The sequence below is a fragment of the Astatotilapia calliptera genome, chromosome 6 (genome assembly GCF_900246225.1).
Source record: "Astatotilapia calliptera chromosome 6, fAstCal1.2, whole genome shotgun sequence".
Taxonomy (NCBI): domain Eukaryota; kingdom Metazoa; phylum Chordata; class Actinopteri; order Cichliformes; family Cichlidae; genus Astatotilapia; species Astatotilapia calliptera.
Window position 1 is genome coordinate 15,598,438 of NC_039307.1, and position 27,833 is coordinate 15,626,270.

Here is a 27,833-nt window from a genome sequence, read left to right on the forward strand (position 1 = left end):
CTCTGGGCGCCCCTTGTCAGGAATCTGTCTACTTTAGGGTGTAGGACATATTCTGAGGGATTTTTACTTTTATATATTTATTTTGTTAACTTAAAAAATGCTAATTCAATGTGACAACACAGGAAAGACACATACAAATTCCTTGTATGTGTCTGCACATATAAACATATAAACACGATTCTGATTCTGAAAGAAAATAGACTTTCACATAATTTGTGCATATTTATCGTTTCCACTAACTGTATTAATTAAATCATCCCTTTTGATGGAGATAGTGTTAAAGTGTGAATTATGACCCACCAGGCAATCTGTTCTTCCTTGAGGCTAAAATCAAGCAGACTGTAAGGTGACGGACATCCTCTGTTGGTCATGTCAGAAGCATGAATAGCGATTGGTCTTCTAGCCCGCCCGGTCTTGAGGCCCAGAGGATGCATACATTATCCTCCGAGCCTCTTCATGGGGTCACACAGCAAACCCACCTCTGCTCAACCTGGTATTCCTGCAGCTATGATATCACTTCATGATTGCAAACAGATGTGGCTTGTATGCAGTATTCAACAGTTTCGTTTTTTCTGCACAGTACTGCATACTAAAAAAAAGTGATTATGATTATTATCCGCATCATTATTATTAGTTAGCAGCAGGAGAAAGAGTATTCCAACTTTTTTAAAGCTTTTTTTGAAATGCGTTATGCCTTTTGTTGTACCCAATGTACTCGGGGGAGATGGCGATCAGATCAAAAAAGACACGAGAGCGAGGCCGTTTGCACTTTACCCACATTAAATTAAATTTACACAATTAAATTAAATTTATCTACCATTTATTACTTTTTTATTAAAAGCATATAAGAAAATGTATACAAGGGATAGAAGAAGAGGAACAAAAGTGAGAAATGGTGGATTACCTGCAAAAAGTTTGGAAAATGAAGAAAACGAGAAAAAATTAAATGTAAATGGAGTGTGTGAAAAATTGAGATTCTGAAGACAAAGATTTGAGCATGAGTTAAGAAACACGGAAAGTTAATTTAGAAATAAATATGAAAAAAATCGGATGAGGTGTTGAGTATGAGGTGTTGGGCTGACAGCTATGAGGCAGGTGTCTCTTTGCGCCTTGCTTGAAGGCGGGGAGTGGAGCTTGCCGGGAGGCGGAGGGTGTGAATGGAGGTTATGAGGGAACATGGAGTGGATATTAATTTGTCTCCTGCAGTAGGGCTCTCCCCCCTTTCTGACCACACGGAGGGTTGGAATGCATGGAGAATACCTCCGATGGTGTAGCGCAGACAAAACACACATTGTGCTGGTAGGTCATGGATGGCGTGAGTCGCCACTCCCACGGGTCACGACAGAGATGTCTGAACAGCAACGAAATGTGGAGGAGATTAACTGCAGATGACCTGCGATGGCCGCCCTGGCCCGTCAGAATACACAGGATGTGAAAGTAACTAATGATGATGAGGAGAAGGAGAATTGGAGTGACCATGATGATACTTATAAGCATAACAAGGTTCAGCCCTACATACTGTATGTGTGTGTGACGTGTCTAAAGCTGGAAGTGATCAGGATCTGTGGCAAACCCCTCCTCGGATTTTTTGAACATGAGTCTTGCTTTACACACCCTGTTGAGTACGAGTCGAGCCCAGCGTGCTTTACGGCCGTGTCGACGTGGGATAGATAGAGAGAGAATAAATACAAGTAAAAAGACACTGAGTTAAGAAAAAATAGAGCCAAAACAGAAGCACACGTTATCAAATCATCGTTAAACTTTTATCTGAAATTTATTTGCTGCTTTATGCCATTAAATTCTTGCCATATTTATTTCCCCCGGCTAAGCTTTCAGAGAAACCCTACAGGACTCCATGCTGATTTAAAACGGAGCAGTTACAGTAATGGGCGATGCCCCAGCTCATCGGAATTGATTGCACGCCACCCAAAATAAAATCTCGAATCGGGTCAAGAATTCTAATAGCCTCTCTTCTCTGCCTGTTGGTGGCTGAAAGCAAACCATCCTTTGCTCAATGACAATACAATGAGAAAAAGTAGGAGGGGGCTCCTTTTCTTTCTTTCCCCTTTTTTACTCTGTCTTTCTTTGCTGGACGGGATCCAAACTCACAGTTCTAATGTAAGCAGCCCGGCACAGAACAATGGAGCGCATTGCATGGCAGCACACTGGGCTCTGAAATCTAATTACGTGCTTTATTTGCTGCAATTTGTTTCTCAATCAGTCTGCTTCAGGGAGAAAGCCCTCCTCCCGGGCCATCATTTACACCTTCTTGTCTCACTGTTCTTCTACCTTTGATGCCTCTTGCCTCTGTGGTCATGTTCACACATGTTCACTTGCATTTAAACATTAAGAGCAGCTTTGCATAGTTTTAAAATCAACTGTAACTGCAAAGCTGTAGCACGTGCATACTGTACAAGTATATGCAATCACACAGCTCCCTGAGCAGCTCTCACTGTGACCCAAATGTTAATATTATTAATCATTTTAAATATTTAATTTTATATATATACTAAAGGACAGCTAGGCACTTTGGCATTTACTCTGCTACAAACGATGCAGACTTCTTGGCTGAATGTTAAGTTGTTTGCATTCCAGTCCTTCTCTGTATAACTCTAAAGTACTGACTGCTTCATTTGCATTGCATTCACCTTCACCATGCTATTTCTCCACACTGCTTTTGTTTACTTTAGCTTGCATGCCAAGGTGTCTGTTATGTCCCGGTGCTGGCTGTCAATGTTTCTTTACAGTATGAAGAGATATCAAGATAAATTTTGATCACATCAATAATCCATTATAGTTTGACGGGTGTTCTGTGCAATGTTTCCTTCACCTTGCACTCACAGAAAACTGCAGCCACACTCCAAACTTCTCCATAAGAGTGCTACAAATTGCATTCTTCATTTTAAATATGAAAAATAAAAATTCAAGCCCACACAAAAAAGAAAATAAAAAAGATTAAGCACTCTTCTGTGGCCTCAATTTTCATCTAAAAATGACACGTATCACCATGAAACTTCACTAGTTGAGTACTTACATAGAGACAATTATTTTTTAATTTACAAGCTTTTGAGTATTTTAATGTTTAGATATGTAAGTGAGGCATTATATGTGCAAATTTGCTATAATTTGCATACTTTCCCACAATGGAAACATGAACACTGGATAAAACCACGTTCAAAATTCTCGTTTCATTTTGTTGACACATTTGAGTGGAAGGTTCATGCTGAAGGGATTTTGGATAACTCTTTTTATCACTACATAATTCCCAAAACAGTGTCAACAGACAGAAAAAAGAAACATTTTGCAATACTTTTTTGTATAAGATAAGATAAGATAAGATAAGACAAACCTTTATTAGTCCCACCCATTTTTAGGTCATGGCAGAAAGTAATGTAATGTAATGTAATGTAATGTGTATGTGTTAGTCCCCATAGGGAAATAGTTCCTCTGCATAAAAGTTATGAAAAACCCAATAGAATAGGATCAGATAAAATAGAATAACATACTATACAAAATAGAATAAAATGCTTTGTTATAGTAGGTATGGTATATGAACAAACCCCTATTTTAGAATAAAGATGGGAATAAAGCTGAAAGGTTTGGTGTTAGTGTGTGCTACTTGTATGTGTATGGAAATTTACTGGCTTATAAGGATATGTTATAAAATACAATGTATTTTATAAATTAACTAATACTATTTTACATTTTACATTTTTTACTTAAAGATATCTCTGAAATTTCCTCTTACTATAAATTTTTTAATTAAGAGATTTTTTTAATATTGTAACTTTGAAAATCAACCACAAAATCAATAAAACAACCAACTGAAAGCATTTTAAATTTTATTAGTAGCCTCTGATCATTAACGCGCTATTAGCACAAAATAGCCTCAAATATCAAAACTGATCAGTGCATCAAAAAAAAGTAAATAAATATCTTAAATATCTCTGGTTTGCTGTTATTATGACAGCATTAGCAAATCAATAAAAGTACGATGAGGAGTGCTGTGTATAGATTTTGATCTACAAGTCTGAGCAGTCCTCTGAATATTTGTTGCTGAACGTAATGAAGACATTTGTACTGCTCCTTTTTTCAGCGCTGTAAAGTACCGGTCCAAACACATAAAACTGAGCACTAATGCATTCTGTCTCGAAGCAGCTTTAATGAAAACGATTAGGGTAAGGAGTCGTACAGTACTTTAATAGAAGGGGCAAAGGTCCACCTCTCAGTTACACACTTCTCAGTGCTGAAAGGCAGGAAACAAAGCGCTGTAGTAACTACATCTACTCTGCCCAAAGCACATCTTAGCTCAGTATTAGGGGACTGCCTCCACTTCTCCAGCTTGTAACGCTTTCACAAAGGGAACATTTGTCCTCACTGTAGGGGACTGCCTGGCCCTAAATGGGGATCTTGGGGTGATCTCAGCGGGGCCTGGAGCTGTGTCTCAGGGGTACACTAATGGGGAACGAAAGGCTATCAAAGAGAAGTATCATGATGGTATCGGGGAGGGAGGGGGGTTATGAGAAAACAAAGCCTCCTTTCCATTGAAGGGGGAGGGTGGGGGGTGGGGGGGCACCCTCCCCCTTCGATCATTTACATGGTAATCAGGTGCAACTCATGTAGGCTCCCCTTCTTCATGTACTCTTCCTATTTTTGTTACATTCTCTGTTTACTACCACCAGCACCAGCTTTTTGCCCTTTCTAACCAGTTCACGAGACTACCAGCTTCAATTTGGGGGTTTTCCTTAAATTTCTGGACCTTGTCTTGTTCTTCCCACCCCCTCCCTTAAATTTCCCTTTTTCTTTCTTTTTTTGTCAACCTCTCCACCCCTTCGCTCACTACCAATATCTATTCTCCCACCCCCTTCTCTTTTTCGCAGGGGGGGTGCATTTTTTCTTGTTGTGGTGTTCCCCGGGCAACCTCATTCAACTCAATTCAACTCAAGTAAATATGAAAATAAAAAGCACGACCAAAGATTTGGTCACATAAATGATGTTTGCTCATATCAAGTTTGCCTGAAAGTGCCAGTCTGCCCTCCACTACACTGGTCACTCTTTAACACTATAACATGCTCTTCATCCTTGTCTCTCTTAATTTATTATCATTATTATTATTATTATTATTATTGATAATAATAATAATAATAATAATAATAATAATAATAATAATAATAATAACAACAATAATAATAATAATAATAATAATAATATTGTCGGCAGTCTGAAAAGAGAGAGAGAGCAAAAACACTGAAAAAACAGATTTCATTCCCCTGATATTCCCCTAACATGACATTATTTTGGCATGCACTGTAAGTAGATGATGCATTACAGCACTGCATGGGGCAATCACTACATCGTAGCAGCAACATAGTTTCTGGATTACTGAGGCAAGTGGAGGTTGCGTCAGCTTATGGCCAACCATAAAACTGATGGCATACTGTCGTGGGTCTATTTGGACAAGGAACAAGGCTGTAACGTAAAAGCAGTTCACTTTCAATAATTAAAAAACACCATTGCAAGAGCACAATATGATGACGTGGAGGACACACACGTAGAGTCACAGATGTAAATATTTTCCTAACCTGCAGAGATTTCATATCTTGTATATTTGCATACCTTTAATACAGCCCTGTGGCTGTATGCCATACTGTGCTTGCAGTGTGCGGCTCATTATTTTCTTTATTGAACCACAGTGAACACTAATATCCCTGACCCCCACCGCTCATGAATACATACATTTTAATATATTTTCCTGGCCAAAAATCTTTCTGAACAGTGTACATCGAATGATGTGGATGAAAAATCAAATGTTCACCTCATCTGCCTCAAAGAATATGTAAATACATACTTGTCTTTGAGAGCTTCCTCTCAGCAGAGTGCTCTAAGCTGATTTGGATGACACCGCTGCCTGCATGAGGTATTCATTTCTTCACGGCTCCAGAATGGACGCACCCCCAAAATGAGGGTCCTTTGCCTAACACTTCATGGATGGCTAATTTTCCCTTCCTGACCTCCCTTTGTGTGGCATTGACCCCCTCCACCTCCCCACCTTCCACTCCCTCAAATAGCTGACAACCCTGCGTGCCCCCCCTGCAATAAATGCAAAAGCTTGACGTGGTCCTCTGTGGGGCCTTGAAGTGATCCCAGGGCTATTTTTTTTTCAGAAGGTCGGGGGCTGAGGTGACAAGTGTGGTGAGATTTGGGTGGAGGTGGGGGATGAAGTAAATGTCGGGTGGTCTGCATAGGCCTAAATTATTCCCACCGTCTGAGTGGGTTCTTGGCACTTTTTCTTTTAAATCCCTCAAAACACTGTGCTGATAACATCAGGTGCTTTTATAAGACCATCACACATGATGAGATTGTGCTGTTGGACAATAAAAAAAATGTTTATTTATTTCTTTATTTATTGTTCTGTCATTTTTCTTCCTAAACTTGAAACTCAGTGAACAAGTTTAGGCTTTCCAGATTCTACTACATACAATAGAAGCATTTAAAGCTTTAAATCTCAAATAGATATGTTTTATTTAAATAATTATGAATATCAAATATAACGTTTTCCTACTAAAATCATGAATTATTATAATCATTTTAATATTAATTTAATACCACCATATTAATTGTGGTATTACTAAAATATCATATTAAGTATGGTATAACTATGTTAACTAATAATGATTTAATTAATTATAAGATTTTTTCAGAAGGTAAAATTTCCTTTAATCAAAGGACAAAGTGGAAAATTCTGGGATGATTCTTTTCTGATTAAGTAAAAATTCAAAATCAGTTAATTTGCTGTGGGTGCAAGTATTTTTTTTTCAAATGTCTTAAATTGAGAATATTATTTTCCAAGAACAGTGAAATTGTTAAAAAAAAAATGCAAACAGTTTAATTCACAGAAAAAATAAATACTGGCAACCAAATTGCAGAGATTCTTTGATGCGTTATGACTCGTTATCATATTTGATTCTTTGTTATTCTTGCAGACTGTGACTCTTACTGCAAGGCATCCAAAGGCAAACTTAAAATCAACATGAAGAAGTACTGCAAGAAAGATTACGGTGAGTAAACAAACAACGCGCAGCCTGTTTAACCACTCACATTTACATTATGAAGACATCTGCTTTACTTTGAGATCAATCTGTCTCTAAGAACAAATAATTTGCACTTTTAGGGAGTCCCAGTGTTGCTGCAGAGTCTTTCTTTGAATGCATTTGTTTGCTCCTACAATCAAAGTACCTTCAGTGTTATGCATCCAGCCCAGAACGTTGCTGGGAAGCAGCAATAGTTTTCAGGCGAGGCATTTTACTGATGTCTTACTACAGCTTTCTGAGAACAGAGAGTCAATGGATCAAACAGAAGACAACAGATCTTCAAGGAGGAAGAGAGAGGCAGACAAACAGAAGGACAGAGAGGGAGAAGATGTGTGTGCGTGTGTGCTGGAAGGGTTATCTCTGAACAGTCGAATAAGACTCCAGCGGATAAAGCAAGTCAGTATGACAGACAGTGGGAGCTCTTTAAGAGATCCTCATTAAGAAAGGCCACTTCCCCCACAGCTGATGTGTTTCTTGGTGAATTCCTGTGACCATCAGTCTGCCACCCCATTCAAGGTGTGGATAAGACATATGACCTCTCCCCTCTTCCTGTCCCTCTGGCCCCTCCCCTGATTGAAGTCAGGCTGCTGAACTAGTCAACCAAGCAGCGGCATCCTGGAGCATACTTCAGCAGCTTGATGGACATGCCTGGACTTTGTTCTGTTAGGATTTGCAGGAGTTAAAGGGTCAGCTTATAGACACCTCCTCTTCCACCAGTGCCTAACTTGATGCTAGTGGCGTGAGAAAAACCTTGTCTCTCAAATGTGTTGCGGTCCACGCGTGATTTTTTTTGTTTTTTGTCAAAAGGCAGAAAATGCTGGAAATTTCAAAACCAAGTTAGCATTTCTTCTAAAATCAAGATTAAAAATGCATACTTTTATTGTGCTGTTGTATTATATTTTATTTATACATTAACACAGATGTGTAACAAATACAATTTTAAAAACCAATCCACCCCAAATGTAGGGCATGAGGGGGAACTAAATGAGTATGCCATAATATGGTCTGCCTAGCAAGCATATCTCAACCCAGTAAATACCTCTACCATTACTATTAAACACCAAATGAGGAAATATGTTTGGGAATAATGATGCACAAGAAACACTGAGACATCGGTGTCATTCTGTCAGATGACTGGTGTCCTAGAAATGCATGACCTTTAACAGTGGCACCATAATGCCTTTGATTAGGGTAATGGTGAGACACATCTGTTCCCTTATCTTGACTAATTTAAGTTAGTTAAATGAATTTTGTTTTTGTTTTTCTTTTTTTTTTAAAGTGGAGAAAAAAAAGAAAAATGAGTGTAAAGACAAAGTCTCCTGGCCAATGAATTTACTGCTTTGTGGAATTGCGCAGAATGGCAGAATGCACTGGACCACTAAAACACCACTATTAAAACTGAGTGATAACAGTAGGCAGCACCCATTTGAGGGTGAGGAGATGTAGAGATAAAAAGAGGCATCAGTATGACGCGCTGGAGAAACGATCACTCAACACAATCCGGAGTACCCTTATCTACAGTATGTACATATCCAAAGACAAGACAGCAGGAGAGGCTCCAAAATTGATTTGGCATGTCTCGTAGGTGTGCTGGTACTGATGGCTGAACGACTGCCAAGCAAGAGACAAATGAAAAGAAAAGATTCTCTTTAATGCTTTTTGGGTGTAGATACAGAGCCTTGTTAGGTAGAGGGTGTAAATTAGGGAGTCTGAACAGAGAAGGTTCGTAAACCTTGAGATAGAAACTCTGCTGTTAAGTGTGATTTAATCAAAACATGAAGCCAAAAGGATTCTCTTTGGCTGCCATGTTATGATGGTGTACAATCAATCGAATAAACACATGCAGATTTAATGTGTTCATGCACAACAACAGACAAAATATATGTTTGTTTGTTTGTTTTTTTAAATTTCCTTTACAAACTCTTAAATTAAATTATTTTTCAGAGCTGGATCATAGTTAAAATATTTAATTTAATCTGTGAGTCCAGCAGTGGTGTTATGTTCTTTGTCATTCCCTGTGTAATTCACCTTCTCTCTGCCGGGTGGCTTTGTGCCAGGAATATACATTAAAGGATCCATTTCCATCCATAGTTAGCAACGGAATATTTAAGACTAATTACGGACAAGAACAAGAACCCTGTGCAGTATTTACTCAAGCTTAGCGAAGCTGACTGAGACACAATGTAAATCTGCAGAAGTTGGCTCCAGGGAGCCATAGCTTTGCACTGTTTTGAAAGGATCAGCAGGGATCTGTGTCCCATGCTGCGTAGGGAAACGACACTACAAGCTTCTGCATTTGATATGCAGACGCACATTAGCAGTCACAGGAGGATGCAAAGCCCGGGGAAATGTCTCATCTCAGCAAATCCTTGGTGCAGCCACTTTAAGCATCTCAGTGTCCACAGTGCACAGCAACTGTTGTGCAAACACAAACAGTACATGGTGGCAGCTGGTATATCCAAGGTGCTGCAGAGGTCACTGTTAGGTCAGCCAACGGTCATTAGGGCTCCCATGACACTGAGGCCTAAATAAAACTATTATACAAATAATAGTTTTATACATTAATACATCGCAGAAGAATAAATTGCACATGTAATTACTGTGCTACAAGCATAACACAAAAGATCTGGTTTAACCAGTATTACTGAAACATAATAGCATAATGGAAACTAAAATTACACGCAGATACAGATATGTTTTCAAAAATCACCTTTATTCAGCTACACTGTTGCAGCTGGAAAAAGGTTTTAGAAGCAGTTTTAGATTTTCACCATTTTATGAAATGAATCCCAAGGCAGTGATTCAAAATCAATAATACAAAACCTGGCCTGAGTACAGGGGTATACACTTAATACCACCAAGATGTTCAGCTCCATAAGTGCTGAAGGTGACCTTGTGACAAGATGGTTCATTCCGAAACTGGTGTCATAAGTACAGGGGGAAGAGATCGGTTCAATAAAATGCATATTGATACACGCTCTCTTTCCTCCTCTTCTTCACTCTCACTTTCCCTCACTCCTCCTCTCACAGGACAGAATCAGTACATTAATCATGTGATATAACAGAGTATCTTTCCAGCTAACGTCTTTAATAGCCCTACCCTGTCTCCTAATCACATTACAAATCACGCTGCTGTGTCAGTAAATGGACATAATGCATACTGGGCTCCATCTGATAGCTTGACCAGGTATAGAGAAAAAATCTAGGTTAGAATTAGGTTACCAATTTTTACTTTACTGGGATTAATAGCACATTGGTGTCAATTTAAACATGTCTCTTACCTCCTTTTATCAATTCAGTACTTGCTTTTCAATCAATTTCAGTTGATTTGTCACCATTTAGATTTGTACACATCATATTTGACCTTCTTTAAAGAATTAAAACTGTGTTTCTGCAACCTATTCAATGTCTTATTAGTCTGATATGCACTTTTAGTCACAATGTAAAGCCCTTTTGAAAATAAAAATACAAAAAGAACAAATATTTCCTTGGTGAGGCAATGCAAGAATGCTGTAATGCACTCAAATGCCAAGATTTCCTCTGCTGCAATAACGCAAATCAACAAAACCTTCTTAAATCTAAAACACTTGGGGATACTGAGGTTTGATCTTCCAGCCTTGGAAATGTCAGAGCTCTGGATTTTGTGACATAATCCCTAATGTGCATCATGGGCTAACCCTTTCCCCCTTTTGTGACATCATTACTCTTTGGTAAGACTGATATAGGAAACTGAAACAAAATCCAGGCCTTCATTAAAATAATAAAAATGTCTGCATATCTCATGCAAGCAGGAGATTAGCTCAATAAATATCCAGTGACATAGTGATTTGACCAAAACAATCTGTAGACTAAATTGTTTAAGCAAAAACTTTGGCTTGGAAGGACTGTTAAAATTAGAAGGTAAAGCCACAGTTTTGAGTGTTTTTGGAATGCTAGCTGCATAGCTGTAGGGAAGGCAATGCCAGTCGGTCTACCGCAATGTCTCTTAGTGAAAAATCTGCTGGATGATTTGCTTTAAAGAAAAATTTACAGACATGCAAGCCTCTTATTGCTGGCCTACTGTCGTCATGGACTTTGAGCTTGTCAATCAACCTCTGATTTGTAAATCTTAGCATGCATTGGACAGCAGGAACCAAACGTCCAAATTGATGTCTTAAAATGATACACAAGATTAACCTGGCATGTTTTTTGATGGGAGGAGAAACCGAGAAGCTCCTAGAGAAAATTAAAAAACATAAAAATTCCAAACAGAAAGAACCTGTCTGGGTTTGACCCGATCTCTGAAGGCAGAGATCTTTATATACTTGAAAAATCATCAACTCACTACCATTTACAACAAATTCGTAACTGGCTTACTTTGTTACAAATGCAAAAACTGTGGCAATGATACAGCATATTTAGTTAAGTTTGAAATGCAGATTTTTATACCCAACCGCTTACCTGAAGCTACCTTTAGGCTAGTATTAGCTTAATTCAGTGTGGCCACTTAACATGCAGTCACCTTAAAAACAGACTACCTCTTGTAAAATGTCAAATTAAATGTACTTGAATGCATAAACTTGATATATGTATGTAACTGTAAAAGTGTTAAAAGAACTTTTAGTCTATCCAAACACACCTGAGAAAAATCGCAGTAGCAAAGATGCAACGCAGAAACCGAATGTGGCATCTACATGCTTGTATCTGTGATGAAAATGATATATTCAATCATAGTAGCCTCAAAAACTAGCGTGCCCAGTTACAGCCTCACACAACTCTGCTGCAGACTTTTAGCCTTACAGAGAAACTAAACTTTACCAGTCACACGCTTTTGCATGTTTGTTGAATCCAGTAAAAGGAAATCACGTGTCACGTCTTTTGCTTCCCAACTTTTCTTTGCAGCTGTCCAAGTGCACATCCTGAAAGCGGACAAATCCGGTGAGTGGTGGAAATTTACTGTCAACATCATCTCCGTCTACAAGCAGGGAGAGAGCCGCATCCGCCGTGGGGACCAGTTTCTGTGGGTCCGTGCCAAAGACGTGGCCTGCAAGTGTCCAAAGATCAAGCCTGGGAAGAAGTACTTGCTGCTGGGAAATGATGAGGACTCCCCTGGCCAGGGTGGAGTAGTGGCAGATAAAGGTAGCCTGGTTATCCAGTGGAGGGACACATGGGCGCGCAGGCTCAGGAAGTTCCAGCAGCGCGAGAAGAAAGGCAAGTGCAAGAAGCCATAAGCAGGATGAGATGGAGACGATTCTGAAGAGGGAGATGATTTCAAGAAAAAAAGCTGAGCTGGCAAATATTAAAAAAGAAATAAATAAATAAATAAATAAAAAGAATGGAAGAGTGACAGACAGAGGACCATGGACAGAAAAGAGACTGTTTATGTCGCTGCTTTTTTGTGTAGAAGCATGAAGAGAATTATTTAGGATGATATGTTTTTTTCAGTCGAACTTTTGTTGAAGGAGCTCACCTGGCAGATTTGGTTTATTTTACTTTGAGATTCCTTTCTCTTGTGGATTTGCACCTATTACCAGTATATATCATTATTTGTTTTGTTCTCATTATCCCAATATGAAATCCTTATATTTTATGTTTGAATTTTATGGACATTTTCCGCTGTTGCAAAAATGACAGAAAGCCACTTACCTACCGCTGCAACTTTGCCTCTGCATGTTGTCTTGGAAAATTGTATTATTCGCTAAGAAGTGAGCTTGTTTCAACAAAAGATTTCACTGTTGAGTGGCAATTGAGGAAGTGATATGTAGTTCCTTTATTGAGATTTGTGCCATAAATGCTATTGTTTCTAAGCCACAGAAATGCACACATTTAGCTGTGAAAGACTTGCCATTCCTTTCCTGTCTGAATTTAGTTATATTATGCAATTCAAGCAACACTAAATTGCATGTCTTACATTTTCATCTGTCAGGACTTTTACAGTTTTACAACATGCAAGTGACAGAAAAGAATCTATGACAGTATTGACTTTTATTTTCAATCTAATCAAACCAGTGCCCCTCAGATTTCACAGTTAAGCATTTGCCTAAACCTGCATGTGAGATTGTAATGTTCACTAAATAGTGCTGCTTGTGGTACTGTACTAATGTTCAATTTCTGAGGGAAAAAAACATTTAAATCACTGATTTTACCTTTAGTAGTTACAGTAACTGTGATATACTTTGTGTCACAAAAAAATAGAAGCTTTAACAAGTGACTTGGGAATAAGAAGCCAGCTACATTTTATTGATAACCTCTTTACAAAAATGTTCATAAAATCCTGAGTTGTTCCTAATAGACATTAATAAGAAACTACCCTCAACCGCTTCCTTCCTGTCATGAGGCGTCACCACAGTGGGGAGCTTTGGAGGTTTGATTCGGTTTTATGCCGAAAGCCCTGCCTAACGCAACCCCAAAGGGCATTTGGGATGTGAAATCTTGTTTGTTTTTCCTTTCATCAGCAATGCTTGCTCTGCCACAAATGATCAGAACTGTGAAAGTTACCCAATGTCTGTTGTTGTGTAAAATGGATGCAATGTTAAAATTGTGCGGGTGAAAGTGCAGCACTGCAGCTGCTGGTACTGCATGTTCTCAGAGGATATTGACAAAGACAAATAGTATGACGCAAGTGCAACAATGCAAATATTTATATGATTTACCTCTTCAGACATGTGTTCTTTTAAACCAACTTATGGAAAGCTCGCCACAGTATGTCAAAATCTTCAACAATGGGTATGAGTAGGACAAAGGGAGAAAAATGTTGCAACTGACCCCCTGCCTGTTACTACCACTAAATCTGAAAAGATGATCTGAAAGATCTTCAGGTTGTAGAAAGCACAGAGTGGATACAATGAAACAAATTTCTTACCTTACGTGGCAGAGAAAATAATCCCTATAGTGATGAAAAACTGAAGCTTATTGCGCCTTAAGAAAGTGCTCAACACGCTTACCTAAATTTACTTTTAGAATCCACCTCACAGCTTGTATTCGTCTGTAGCACTTCCTGCAGTGTGGTGGGATTGCATATAAACTCATTTACAGGGCACACTCTTTTGCAAACACAATGCACGACTGTACGCTCAGTAAAAGAAACGAATCAGTAAGAAAAATGCCTGCCATGTTAATTCTCTTCATGTCAATACTTGCAAAGGGACAAATGGGGTGCATTACAATAACTTGTCGCTGCTTGATTCAAACCACTTTGTGTGCAGTTCAGTTTGGATTTCTCCAAGGAATGCATGGATAAAAATGCTCAGGTTTGTAAAAAGCCCAAAGTGTATTTGATTTATCATGAACTTTTTATCTTTTGAGGCCAAATCACAACACCGTGAGCAGTATGTTTGTGAGACAATAAAACATCATGTTAAATGGGCGATTGTTGTCTCACTAAAGTTACATTTAATTTCTAACGCTCAAGTGAGTGTAAAGAGGGATAGACAAGAAACTTTCAAACTTTCATAAAAAGGAGATAAAGATTTGATACCAGTATCTTGGAAACATCCTCAATTTTGTAATTTTACTTATAGTAAAAATCCTAGATGATGACAAATTGAGCATATTGAACTGTGATACAGAAAATGACTGTACTAGTCAATATTGACATTTTTTTTATTGTTCAATCAGTTTAATATTTGTTATCGATACCCAACATGCTGCTACATGATGGCGCCTTCTTGAATTCTCCAAAACTGATAATCACAATATTCTGACATATACACAAAATTTTTGCACGGTACCGCATTTCATTGTTAAACCAACAATGTTATGTGTCAAGTTCTTTTTTTTTTTTTTTTTTAACTATTTTTATTTGGCACAGTGTAATCCAAAATGACACGACTCTGGTCTCCATAGCTTCTAGCTGTAACTTTGACATCCGTCTCCTGAGCAATGGTTTGACAAGCTTCCAGATGAAACGCTATACACATACACATCAAAGCATTGCTTTGTGTTCATACTATGAATTGTAAATGTTTTTTTCACCATTGCAAAATCTTTTGCAATGTTTTACAATGCCTACTAATATATTATGGTTATTATATATGAATATATTTAATGACACAAGACATTGTGGATTTTATTGTCTTTTTTTTTTTTTACTTGTTTGTGGTTATTTAGATCGTTGTTATTAAAAGAAGGAAATAATAACTACTGAACACACCAATCTGGTAGAACTAAATTCAGATTTTCAGAATAAATAAACTCTTGTTACATTGAAAAATCATTTGCCTCTGTTGCTTTTTTTTTTTTTTTAAATTGTAAGTCTACAGAATTTAATGTATTCAGTTTATCCCTGTTAACTGGTTGCAGTATCATTATAAATGTAGTAGGGGAAAAATACACAATGGAATGAATTAAAGTAGTACTAGTGTGTTAAAACTTTGCCAAAGGTCCACACTACCTAAAAATCATGTTACAAAACACTTCAGAGTGAGGCGTGAGCGTAAACGCAGACAGGAGTCCAGGCTCTATAAAATGGAAATGTCATTTATTAGAAATTACAAGCTGAATTGATTTACAGGGAAGGAAAAGAGCCATGTTAGTAACACAGCCGAGCTGTTTGTTTTGGCTATGAGCTATTCTATAAACATTACAAAATCCAAACAAAATGATAACATTACAGCTGCTACAGTAATAAATGGGTAAATATAAGTGAGTGTGAATATTGCAAAGCTTGCGGAATTACTGTATCCAGTGCAAACCTCAGCCCAACCACAGACAGGCTTATGAAAGAAAAGTCCCCGTTGCCTGCGGGAGGTCCTACTGTTAGGTCAACATTCTCACAGTTCAGGCAGTAAAATAAACCTTTTTCAAAATGCTTACAAATCTCCAAATAATTTAAGAGTTTGATGATTTACTAATTTATTAGTAAGACATTTGAATATCTATTAAACAATTTACACCCACAAAAAAAGAAAGTAAATGTCTTTTGAAAGGTTACATATACCCTTAAACCCAAGAGTGACATACTGGATAAAAACATTTGTCTGTGGGGTTTTCCCCACTTCTCCTTTATTAGATAGCCCAAAATGACCTGTGTCTTAATGTGAAGAACAAGTATGGTAAATCTGCTTAAATGAGGGTCTGTCTGTTTGATGTCACTGCTGATTAAATTCTGCTCCAGACTTTCATTGTTGCTGTCCGACACGGGTCCATGATCACTGCTGTCTTCATCACACAGGCCACGCAGCAATCACTATAATGGCTATAAGAAGTAGTACGATCACTACCAGCATCCCTGAGCAGAAGGAAGGAGGGAAAAAAAGACATGTTAGAACAATTGGAGGGAAAAGGACATCAGACTACAAGGTTCATTAAGTAATTTCACACACACACAAAAATGAAAATCTGGATGCTTTTTCTCGCCTAACACAGTGAGAAAACACTTCTGAAGAAGACAGGTTGCTGTGTGAATAAGAACAGAATGCAATCAGATGGAAATCACGTAATCTATAACATGCAATAATGGCCAGAGATCAGGTGATTTACTCGAATAATATATATATTTTTGCCTTGACAAACTTGGGTTGCTTCTGCAGTATGCTTTGGAATATCATCCATTTGGACTAAGAAGCGCTGTGTGATCAGTTTTGCAGGATTTGGCTGAATCAGAGTGTAGCCCTGCACACTTCAGAATTGATCCGGCTCCTTCCACCAGCAGTAACATCATCAATAAACACTAGTGACACTGCGTTCACCTTGTTTAACAAATGATGTTGTATGCTTTGGATCATGAGCAATTCTTTTCCTTCTCCATGCTCCATTCTCTTCAGTACAACTTAATCTTGGTCTCATCTGATCAAGATGATCACTTTCTGTGCTTTTGGTGTAGCTGAGCTCTCCAGTGAACTCGCTGGCTGTTGATTTGGTGACTTGTAAAATTTTGATGTCCTTCTATTAAGTTTTTTTTTTCCCTCTTCAGCCTAATGTTGGCCTCATTCGCTGACATTTGGGGCTCACATTTAAAATTACATATAAAAACTATTAAATATAAACTTTAGATATTAATGTCTGCTTCATCTGTCATGAAACAACAAATAAACAGACCTCATCTTGCCACAAAACTGCTTGCCAGTCAATTGTCCAGTTTGGAGTCTTTGAAATTGGGAAACTATGTATAAAAACTGTGTATAAAAATGTCTGTAATGTAAAAGCTGAAAGTCTGCACTTCAATCATATATTGATTGTTGGATTTAAAATCCACTGTGGTCGTGTCCAGAGACAAAACTACGAACACCGTGTCTTTATCCAACTAATTATAGACGTCAGTATGTGTCACTCTGTTGCCAAATAACCAAAATGAGTTACAGTGTAAGCATTAATTTTTTAGGGTGTTAAGCACTGGACACCCGCTCCAGAAGTTTATTTATTTTGTCTGTGTTAATCATGAACTGCTCTACATTTACCGTAAATGTCGGGCTATAAGCCGCTACTTTTTGCACAAGCTTTGAACCCTGCGGCTTTTAGTCAGGTGCGGCTTTTCTATGGATTGTCCGTGATTTTTGTCATATCGTAAGACGATTTGTTTTGTGTGTTCCGCTGTTGTACGGCACTACGTTGCCTGGCGGAAGGATCGGGGTTCAAGAGTGGTATGTTAGTCACATGTCCGTCCGCCAGGCAACGTAGTGCCGTACGAAGTAGCGCGAAAAACAAACTTCAAAGTAGCGCTACGCATTCAGCGGGAGGCGTGGATGATCAGCGGCGATAAACTTGCAAGTTATGCCCAAAAAGCAAGTTATGCCCAACTCCACCGGTGGATTCTGACAGCGTGGAAAAGTGTGAAAACATCCACGATCACCAACGGATTTCGAAGGGCTGGACTGCTGCATGATGGAGAGGAGGACACCGCCACGGCCCTTCTGAGGGTGTTCGACTCTGACACTGACAATGAGGATTTCTTTGGTTTTGAAAGTGACAACGAAGGAGAGAAGAAGAGTGGATGACGAAGCCATCCTGAGCCTGTTTGTATCCGACACTGGAGAAGAGGACTTTGGTGGTTTTAGTGCGCAGGAAGAAGAGAAAGATGGTGGTGAATGACTGACTTTTCTTCTTGTTAAAGCCGTGTCACTGCACCTGAGCCTAAAAGGTAGTCCGAATCTATTTTTCTGGTGTGCTGTAGGCTACTGTTATGTACTACATGTGCAAATATGTACCCATAACTTGTTTTTCAAAATATTAATAAAAGTGATGTCTCCAAACAGCCATCTCTTTCCTGACAATTCCCTTTGTGCATATTCTCTTACATATGATAAGTCAACATTGAAACACCTGCGGCTTTTGGTCAGGTGCGGCTAATGTATGTACAAAACAGGATTTTCCCCTGATTTTAGCTTGTGCGGCTAATATTTAGGTGCGCTTTGTAGTCCGGGAAATACGGTATTTAAAAAGCAATGAGACTTCATCATAGTCAACAACCACCACCCATCCAGTCTAGCAAGGCTAAATAAAAACAAAAATCACTGCTGCTCAGATACAGTTACACAATTTTCCAAACTCATTTGCTATGATAATTTATGCTAAATTTTCTTACTTGATGTTTTGTTGCTATAACCCCTGGTGATAAAACCTTTTCAGCTTGAAACTATATATATATATATATATATATATATATATATATATATATATATATATATTTATTAGGGGTGCAACGATACACACAATTCACAGTTCTGTTCGATACTTTGGTGTCACGGTTCGATATTTTTTCGATACAAAAAGATGTTCATGCCTTTTTAATTTGTCATTTATTAAAATTATAAATATATATTTTAACTCAAAAGTACAGTTTTTAAATTTAACCCTAACCCTTGTGCGCGTTTTTTATTTTGACAGCGAATGCGCACCTGCGGACCACTTATGTGCAGCCCTGGTTATATAGCTCGTCATATTGCAGCCACAGAAATTATTTTGTCCATGAAACCATAAAGCTGCACTTTCTTTTTGCCTTATAGTCTGATTTGTCATAACTTCTCTGTTTTGTGGTAAGCTTTTATTTGGCTGTCACTTCTTCACCCTGACCTGTCTTATTTGGCTCAGCAGAACTGAAATGCTTTTACACGCGCACTCACATAAGCTCAGCGATTCTCTGCGCGATCAACCTCTCACATGTTTAAGCTTGCTGCGGGAGATTTCACTTGTCATGTTTGCATAGTAAGCTAACGATTAATAAGACGATGTCAGAGGAATTGGTGCACAAATTATCATCACTCACAGATCAGTGCTGTCGCTCTCTATACACAGTTCGCACGATTGCAAAGTGAAAGCAAAAAAACAAGCGCAAATTCAAACGCGACTTCAATATGTCACATATTGACAGTGGCTCACCGATGCCAATGACATAATTACCCAGCTACATTTCTGAAAGAATGCAAAAGCATTGACATATATTTTTCCTACAATAGCCCGACGGGCAGGGAAGAGATAGATTTTGGTAGCCCGACTGAAAAAATCGCTAGCTCCGGGACGTCGGGCTAGCGATATTGCAGCGATTGAGGAATCACTCATCTTTGGAAAAGAGAGTTTATTACAGAGAAATGGCTCTTTCCAAAATAAAAGCTATACTATCTGCTTCTTCTGGGCTATATTCTCAGCAGCATAAGGAGAATCATGTGCTAACAGCTGTCTAAATGACTCGGCTAAAGTTAGTAGCATGCTTGTTGTTTTTGTCTTTGTACTAGGATGATGTCGGTGTAAATGTGCAGTCATATTCGTTGTGTTCCCACTAGTGCTTTCAGGTTAATCTCGTTGAAATGACCTTAACGCCACAACACGGCAAATCTCCGTTAACGAGCTACCGCCGATCGCTCCGTGCATGGGGCTAGACGGCCAACACGTTAACGAGCTAACTGCTCTAACACACTAGTTCACACCAATGTAATTGAGCATTGCATGGCACATCCAACATACTGTTTTACTTTAGTCCATGACTCGCTTACCTTCAGGGTCATACGTCACATGAAAACCAAAATAATTCCAAACGCCAGATCTGAATGAGGTTCAATTTGCCTGTTGCAAGGAGAGCTTAACTTCTGTCTCGCTAGCTTGCCCTGTGCTCTTCCTTCTGACTATGCTGTCTGTGTGGAGCGCTCAGTGGATCTGCGCTCGACAGTGCCTTGAAAAGCGCTATATAAACCCACTCCATTATTATTGTTATTATTGAATTACTTACGAGTTTAATTTGTCAGCAACTTTCTGCCAGCCCTCTCTCCTTGCTTTTGCAGCCTTTGCAGTGTTCCCTTGCGTTTTAATTAAACTCTGAAACTCCTGAAATCCCTCAATCAAGAGTTCTTGCTCTGCTGCCGGAAAATACCGAGCGCGCCCCTTCGACATTTTCGCCGACCAATCAGCGGGTTGCCGATCAATGTTTCTACTATCGATGCGTAGCCCCTTTTACGACACCCAGTGATGTCACATTACTGCGTCCAGCTGTACTAATCGTCAACAACAGGTGTGTTCGGGGAACCGGATTAGCGAGCTCACGGTTAGCGCGATGGTTTGGTCTTGGATGTGTCATTTGATCTTGGATGTAGTGAGCGACGTACGAAGAACGGGCCCCTGATCTACAATACGGCAGCAGTGATCAGTGAGATGCTTGACTACAAGTTGAACAGCGACAAGGGGCAGTACCCTCCATGGAGAAGGAGGCTAGAGGGCAAGATCAAAGTAGCACGGAGGGAGGTTAGCCAACTAACGGAGTTGCAGAAAGGTGCGACAAATAAGGTGCCTAAGAAATACAGCAAGCTGTCCATACCTGAGGCCTTGGAAACTGCCAAGCAAAGACTCACAGCCTTGGCCAGCCGCTTGAGGAGGTACACCAGAGAGATAGAAGGCAGGAGAATAAACCAGCTGTTCTCCACAGAACCAGCAAAGGTGTACTCACAGTGGCAAGGGAACAATAAGAGAACAGCACCACCAAGGCTGGAGACGGCGCAATACTGGAAGAGCATATGGGAGAAGGATGCAACCCATAACGGCAATGCTCAGTGGCTAGAGGATCTGAGGGCAGACCACAGCGACCTCCCTGAACAGGGTCCAGTAACCATCACAGTGGCAGATATCCAAGAAAGGGTCTCCAGTATGAAGAGTTGGACAGCACCAGGGCCCGACATGGTTCACGCCTACTGGCTGAAGAAGCTGACTGCACTCCACGAGCGTCTAGCAGCACAAATGAACCAGCTGCTAGTTAACGAGAGACACCCAGAATGGCTAACTGAAGGCCGGACGGTCCTGATCCCCAAGGGCCCCAAGAAGGGACCGGTCCCCTCCAACTACCGACCAATAACCTGCCTCAGTACTACATGGAAGCTCCTGTCAGGCATCATATCGGCTAAGATGAACAGGCACATGGGTCAATACATGAGCGGGACACAGAAAGGAATTGGCAAGAATACCAGAGGCGCAAAACACCAGCTACTGGTAGACAGAACAATCAGCCGAGACTGCAAGACCAGACTGACCAACCTGTGCACTGCCTGGATTGATTACAAGAAGGCCTATGACTCAATGCCCCACAGCTGGATACTGGAATGCCTAGAATTGTACAAGATCAATGGGACCCTAAGAGCCTTCATCAGGAACTCAATGGGGATGTGGCGTACAACACTAGAGGCCAACTCCAAGCCCATAGCACAAGTCACCATCAAGTGCGGGATCTACCAAGGAGATGCTCTGTCCCCACTGCTGTTCTGCATAGGCCTGAACCCCCTCAGTGAGATCATTAACAAGACTGGCTACGGATACCGACTACGGAACGGAGCAGTTGTCAGCCACCTCCTGTACATGGATGACATCAAGCTGTATGCCAAGAGTGAACGAGACATCGATTCACTGATCCACACTACCAGGCTATACAGCAATGACATTGGAATGTCGTTCGGACTGGAGAAGTGTAGTCGGATGGTAACAAAGAGAGGGAAGGTAGTCAGAACTGAGGGGATTGAACTACCAGAAGGCAACATTGCAGACATAGAGGACAGTTACAAGTACTTGGGGATCCCGCAGGCGAATGGGAACCATGAAGAGGCCGCTAGAAAAGCTGCAACCACCAAGTACCTGCAGAGGGTCAGGCAAGTCCTGAGGAGTCAGCTGAATGGTAAGAACAAGATCCGGGCCATCAACACGTACGCCCTGCCCGTGATCAGGTACCCTGCTGGGGTAATAGGCTGGCCAAAGGAGGAGATAGAAGCCACTGACATAAAGACAAGAAAGCTCCTTACCATGCATGGAGGGTTTCACCCCAAGTCCAGCACCCTGAGGCTGTACGCTAAGCGGAAGGAAGGGGGCCGGGGACTGGTGAGTGTCAGCACCACAGTCCAGGATGAGACAAGGAACATCCAAGAATACATTGGGAAGATGGCCCCAACTGACCGAGTGCTCAGTGAATACCTCAGGCAGCAGAAACCCAAGAAAGAGGAGGGAGACGAGGAACCATCATGGAAGGACAGGCCCTTGCACGGTATGTACCACCGGCAGATAGAGGAGGTGGCTGATATCCAGAAATCCTACCAGTGGCTGGACAAAGCTGGACTGAAAGACAGCACAGAGGCACTAAGCATGGCAGCACAAGAACAAGCTCTGAGCACAAGATCCATAGAGGCTGGGGTCTATCACACCAGGCAAGACCCCAGGTGCAGGCTGTGTAAAGATGCCCCAGAGACAATCCAGCACATAACAGCAGGGTGCAAGATGCTAGCAGGCAAGGCATACATGGAACGCCATAACCAAGTGGCCGGCATAGTGTACAGGAACAGCTGTGCCGAGTATAATCTGGAAGTCCCGAGGTCAAAATGGGAGATGCCCCCAAGGGTGGTGGAGAATGACCGAGCTAAGATCCTGTGGGACTGCCAGATACAGACGGACAAAATGGTGGTGGCTAACCAACCGGACATAGTGGTGGTAGACAAACAGAAGAAGACGGCCGTAGTGATCGATGTAGCGGTTCCGAATGACAGCAATATCAGGAAGAAGGAACACGAGAAGCTGGAGAAATACCAAGGGCTCAGAGAAGAGCTCGAGAGGATGTGGAGGGTGAAGGTAACGGTGGTCCCCGTGGTAATCGGAGCACTAGGTGCGGTGACTCCCAAGCTAGGCGAGTGGCTCCAGCAGATCCCGGGAACAACATCGGAGATCTCTGTCCAGAAGAGCGCAGTCCTGGGAACAGCTAAGATACTGCGCAGGACCCTCAAGCTCCCAGGCCTCTGGTAGAGGACCCGAGCTTGAAGGATAAACCGCCCGCAGGGGCGTGCTGGGTGTTAAAAGTTATATATATATATATATATATATATGTTTATTTATTTATTTATTTATTTTATAATTTCAACTTTAAAGTTAAAAAGTCAAATGTCAAGCAGCTGAGAAACTCCAAACCTGATTTGAGACAGACCCAGAGGGAAGGAGGGGAATTCATCAGACACAAGGGAATACACTTGGAAGAGGTAAGAAGCCTACATACCTCACTACTAATTTTCAAAGTCCTTGATCTAACACAAGTCCCAAGTGCGTATGCCCTTGTAGCATATAACCATTCTTCTCTTGATGACTTAATGCAATTTACATGCGTTCAATGGCCACAAAAGCTTTATTGCCATAGATCGCACACTGTGATAGGCATGTGTTTCTGATTCTGTTTCAAGAGGGTAATCATTGTTTTTCTCTGATACTATGGCAGCAGAGAAAAAAATGTGCAAAAGCTCACTCACACTTCATCAAAGTGTTTTGCCCCCGGGACCTCAAAAAAATTACTTTTTTTTTTTTTATTATTATTAAAGCCACCGCCCTAGAGAATGGCAAAGAAAAAAATAACATGTAAAATCCACTACAGGTAGATATTTTATCTTCTAAGTAAAACAGAATCACAGTAAAGGCTTTAGGAATATTTTAAATAATTTTGGTGGATATATGGATCTATCTTTTTAACCACTGCCACAAATACTTGTGTAATGTAGAGTATTTACTGCATTAATTAACATAACTAAAGTAGTCCAGCTAAAATTCCTTTTTCCATATACCAGTTTGTTAATTTTGACACTGCCACCTAGAGAATAAGATGATAAAAGTTGAACTTTATTCAGTGTTAACTAAAATTTGCAAATTATAAAAGCCTGACTGAAACTTGCCAGGTCAGTATATGCTGGTAATCTGTTATTTGTGGCATATTAAAAGCGGTGTCCAGCACAGAGAGCAATGAAATAGAAACATTTTTCAACTTTGAACTAGTTTTTTCAGTTATGTCAGCCAGATTTAAGGGCTCTGTTTCCAAAATGATTCAGAAATCTGAGACATTTCTGAATAATTACATTTTATATATATGCTGATACACTGCAAATATACTTTGAACACTAAAATATCAACTTAACTCCTTATTTAAGTGAATAACAAATTCAGAATAGAATCAGCATGGAGTGTGAATTTCTAAAATCTATCAAATATGTCACTTGAAATATGGCTATTGTGGTTTGCACGAGAGGTGTGTTTTAATCCAGGGGATGATGGTAACTGCTTGCCCTGGTTACTGTTTAAATTTAACAATTCATTTTGATAATCAGGAATGAGAGAAGGCAGTCCACAGAGTTCCCGGTGGTAACTGTAAGGCCTTACAGTATAAAGTATCTCCAGGTGGCTGTTGTTGTGATTTGGTGCTATATAAATAAACCTGAATGGAATTCAACTGGAGTGTTAGCGAGAGTAAGAGAGAAGTGATGGTGTGTGGTTTAGAGTACATTATGAGGATTTGATTGCCTTTAGGATATGCTGGTCTTTCATTCTGTATATGTATATATCAGACCACAAACCATGGCACACATTTAAAATTTGGAAAGGTTTTTGCCAAAGTCAGATTCCCACACCATTCCCACTTCTTCTACAGTGACACAGGAATGAAGATTTAAAAAAAACTGCACATCTAGCTGGTCTGAGGGCTGTCAATACGTGGCCCCACTGACTTAAGTTGTCCATTGTTATTTAGCATGCGGCCGGTATTATCCCCAGCCCTTTCACTTTCGGTTTGCATTTCTCTCATTCTTTGGCTCTTGCTTTCTGCATTCCCCTCTGTGGCTTAATTGGTTGTCTTTCCCACGGGGAGAGAGAGACAGAGTGAGATATAAGCCATGCTGAACAAATTGCTCGCGGTGGTAGTGGTGGTTTGATGAAATGCAAGGCTGATGCTGGTTTCTTTGCCGGGATATATGAGACATGCCTGTACCATGTCCAGATGTCTTTATACCCCATTATCTTATTGCATCGTTCTTGTCAACCTTCTCCTTTGTTTTACTACTTATACTTATAGGCAGTTGTCACCTTATTTACATATGGGGAATTCTTTGAGCATAGCAGGTTTTTTTTTTTATTGTATACAAAAGGAATGTGTTCCTACATAGATTCACAGGATATTCATGCTAAGAGCCATCACTGGTTTAGTCAGGCCCTCTCCTCTTGATAACTTACACATGTGAGCATAATAAAATAGTCAAACCAGACACACATGCTCAAATACTTGTGATGACTCTTTAAAAGCTTCAAGCTTTAAGCAAATACACACATAAATTCGCAGCAATCATCTTTGTTTAGGTGTAAATGATAGGCCTGGTCTATATTAGATTCAGACATCAGAATTTCATTCAGTCTAGTCCAACATCTGTCAGCAACTCCATTTGACACCACATAGCAACAACAGTAATAAGCCGTGCAACACACACATGTTACTGTGAAGCAAGACTCTCGCTTGTTCTTTCTAACTTTCTATCGTCACGTAGCCGCCAGTCATGAAGCCACATTAGGCATCCACAATGCCCCTCACCCTTCCCCTTGGACCATGGCTGTCTGCCTCAGTAACTAAATAACCTACTCTGACCCTCAGAGGGCCTCTAGAGGCTAATGACAATAATGGCGTTAACTTCCCAAATAGATTAGGGCTCTGCTGTCACATTGATGCTGAGGGAGATAGTTGGTGTCTGCTGATAGACTGACCACCCAGAAGTTTCGGAGGGCTTGGTCTGGGTTCAACCCATCTTAGCAATTTCCAGACATCAGTAAGACAACTTGCAGAGAATACCAATAATTGGTGAGAGAAAAGAGTGAAAGAGATGGCCCATAAACTGGTCTGGTCATTCCCCTGCCTTTAATAATAATGATAATAATGGATTGGATTTATATAGCGCTTTTCAAGGCACCCAAAGCGCTTTACAATACCACTATTCATTCACTCTCACATTCATACACTGGTGGAGGCAGCTACGGTTGTAGCCACAGTTGCCCTGGAGCAGACTGACAGAAGTGAGGCTGCCATATCGCGCCATCGGCCCCTCTGGCCAACACCAGTAGGCAAGTAGGGTAAAGTGTCTTGCCCAAGGACACAACGACCAGGACAGAGAGCCCAGGGATCGAACCGGCAACCTTCCGGTTACAGATGCGATTCCCAACCCCCTGAGCCACGGTCGCCCCTTTGTACACAAAAAAGACAAAACAAAGGAGAAAAGATTCATTTTATGCTAACAAGATAAACATGAACCTATTTTTTAAAAACACAACTAAAGACACGTATTTTTAATTGATTGTAGCTTTAGAAATATGTTGAAAATTTTGCTGACATATATATTAAAACATATGGTGTCCAACTAAAATGTGGCTGCATTTTCATCTACTACAGCATACGGAAATCTTTATCCATCTGTAAATTATATGTCGTGTGCACTTCTTTAAGGAGAAAATTGGAAACCCTACAGAAGTTATACATTATATATATTTTCCAAATTTGTATTACTCTGTAAAGACTTTAAGCAACTTGAGGTGACTGCTTTGAACATGGGAAAATATATATCTTTAAAACCATGATAATTGCCAAACTTCTTACATTTATTTTAAGGACAGTAATATTTCTATAAAGTTTATAGAACCGTATCATGGTTCCAGGAGAGCTTATAGAACTGCCAGACTTAAGATTCATACTTGAGGAAGAATTAATGGAAATTAAAGTGCACCAAATTTTGAGGCAGTTATGTGAAAATGTTAACTGTTTGGTGACGCAAGTGGAAAATCAGGGGACCTCATAAATCAGAGTATACAATACAATGCTCATTAAGAGTGCCACAAACGTCTGTTTTAAATGCATGCTAGCATTCATTTTTGATAGTGTTTATATGTTTTACAACATTTAAAAATGCAATTTATTTTTAAGGGTGTATCTAAAATATACATTTATGTGATATATCTGAGATTAATTGGTGCACTGCTTAGCTGGCAGATGAAGCTGCATGCACTGCAGTGTAATCTTGTGGTCTGAACACATGACCAAGGAGGAAACTGTGCTCCCTACACCCCTGTCAAATATGAAATATGAAAATGGTTTCAAATATTTACAGATATCTTGAGGCAAATTTACTTGAACTTGCCACTTACTGAGAAAAACCTCTGATGTGGAAACATCATTAACAGGATGTATACAGTAATTTAAAGCAAGCCTTTCATCAGCTATATAACACATATTTAACTGGGATCTCTGTCTGCCAACAGTATATCATGTTGGGGCGTTAAGAGGAACAAAACCTGCCATAAAATATCAAAAAACAGTTTTAATGTTATATTTCTCTCCCACACTTTGTGTTTTTCTTGGTAACTCCTAACTTGCAATTATAGACAATGTTAAGCAAACACGCTCTTCTCAAAAGAGAGTCAAATTCTGTCCGTCATAAACCAACGTCTGATGCAAACCACCTGTGGGATTCAGGGGGTTCCCGCAAAGGTCCTCTACAAATTTAAGATAAGCTCTGTTGGGAGGGT

General features: G+C 40.0%; 2 protein-coding genes across 2 annotated transcripts in view; one reads left to right on the forward strand and one right to left on the reverse strand.

Moving 5' to 3' along the window:
- ntn1a (netrin 1a) overlaps nucleotides 1–15,285 on the forward strand; it is a 56,906-nt gene extending 41,621 nt beyond the window's left edge. Inside the window, exons 6-7 of the mRNA XM_026170536.1 lie at nucleotides 6,984–7,058; nucleotides 11,973–15,285. Coding sequence (XP_026026321.1) covers nucleotides 6,984–7,058; nucleotides 11,973–12,301 — 404 coding nt within the window. The 3' untranslated portion in view covers nucleotides 12,302–15,285. The remainder of the gene's footprint in view (nucleotides 1–6,983; nucleotides 7,059–11,972) is intronic.
- A 242-nt stretch (nucleotides 15,286–15,527) lies between these two features.
- The window catches only part of stx8 (syntaxin 8), a 45,760-nt gene continuing 33,454 nt past the window's right edge, over nucleotides 15,528–27,833 (reverse strand). The window contains exon 8 of the mRNA XM_026170548.1: nucleotides 15,528–16,299. Within this exon, the coding sequence (XP_026026333.1) occupies nucleotides 16,235–16,299 (65 nt within the window). The 3' untranslated portion in view covers nucleotides 15,528–16,234. The remainder of the gene's footprint in view (nucleotides 16,300–27,833) is intronic.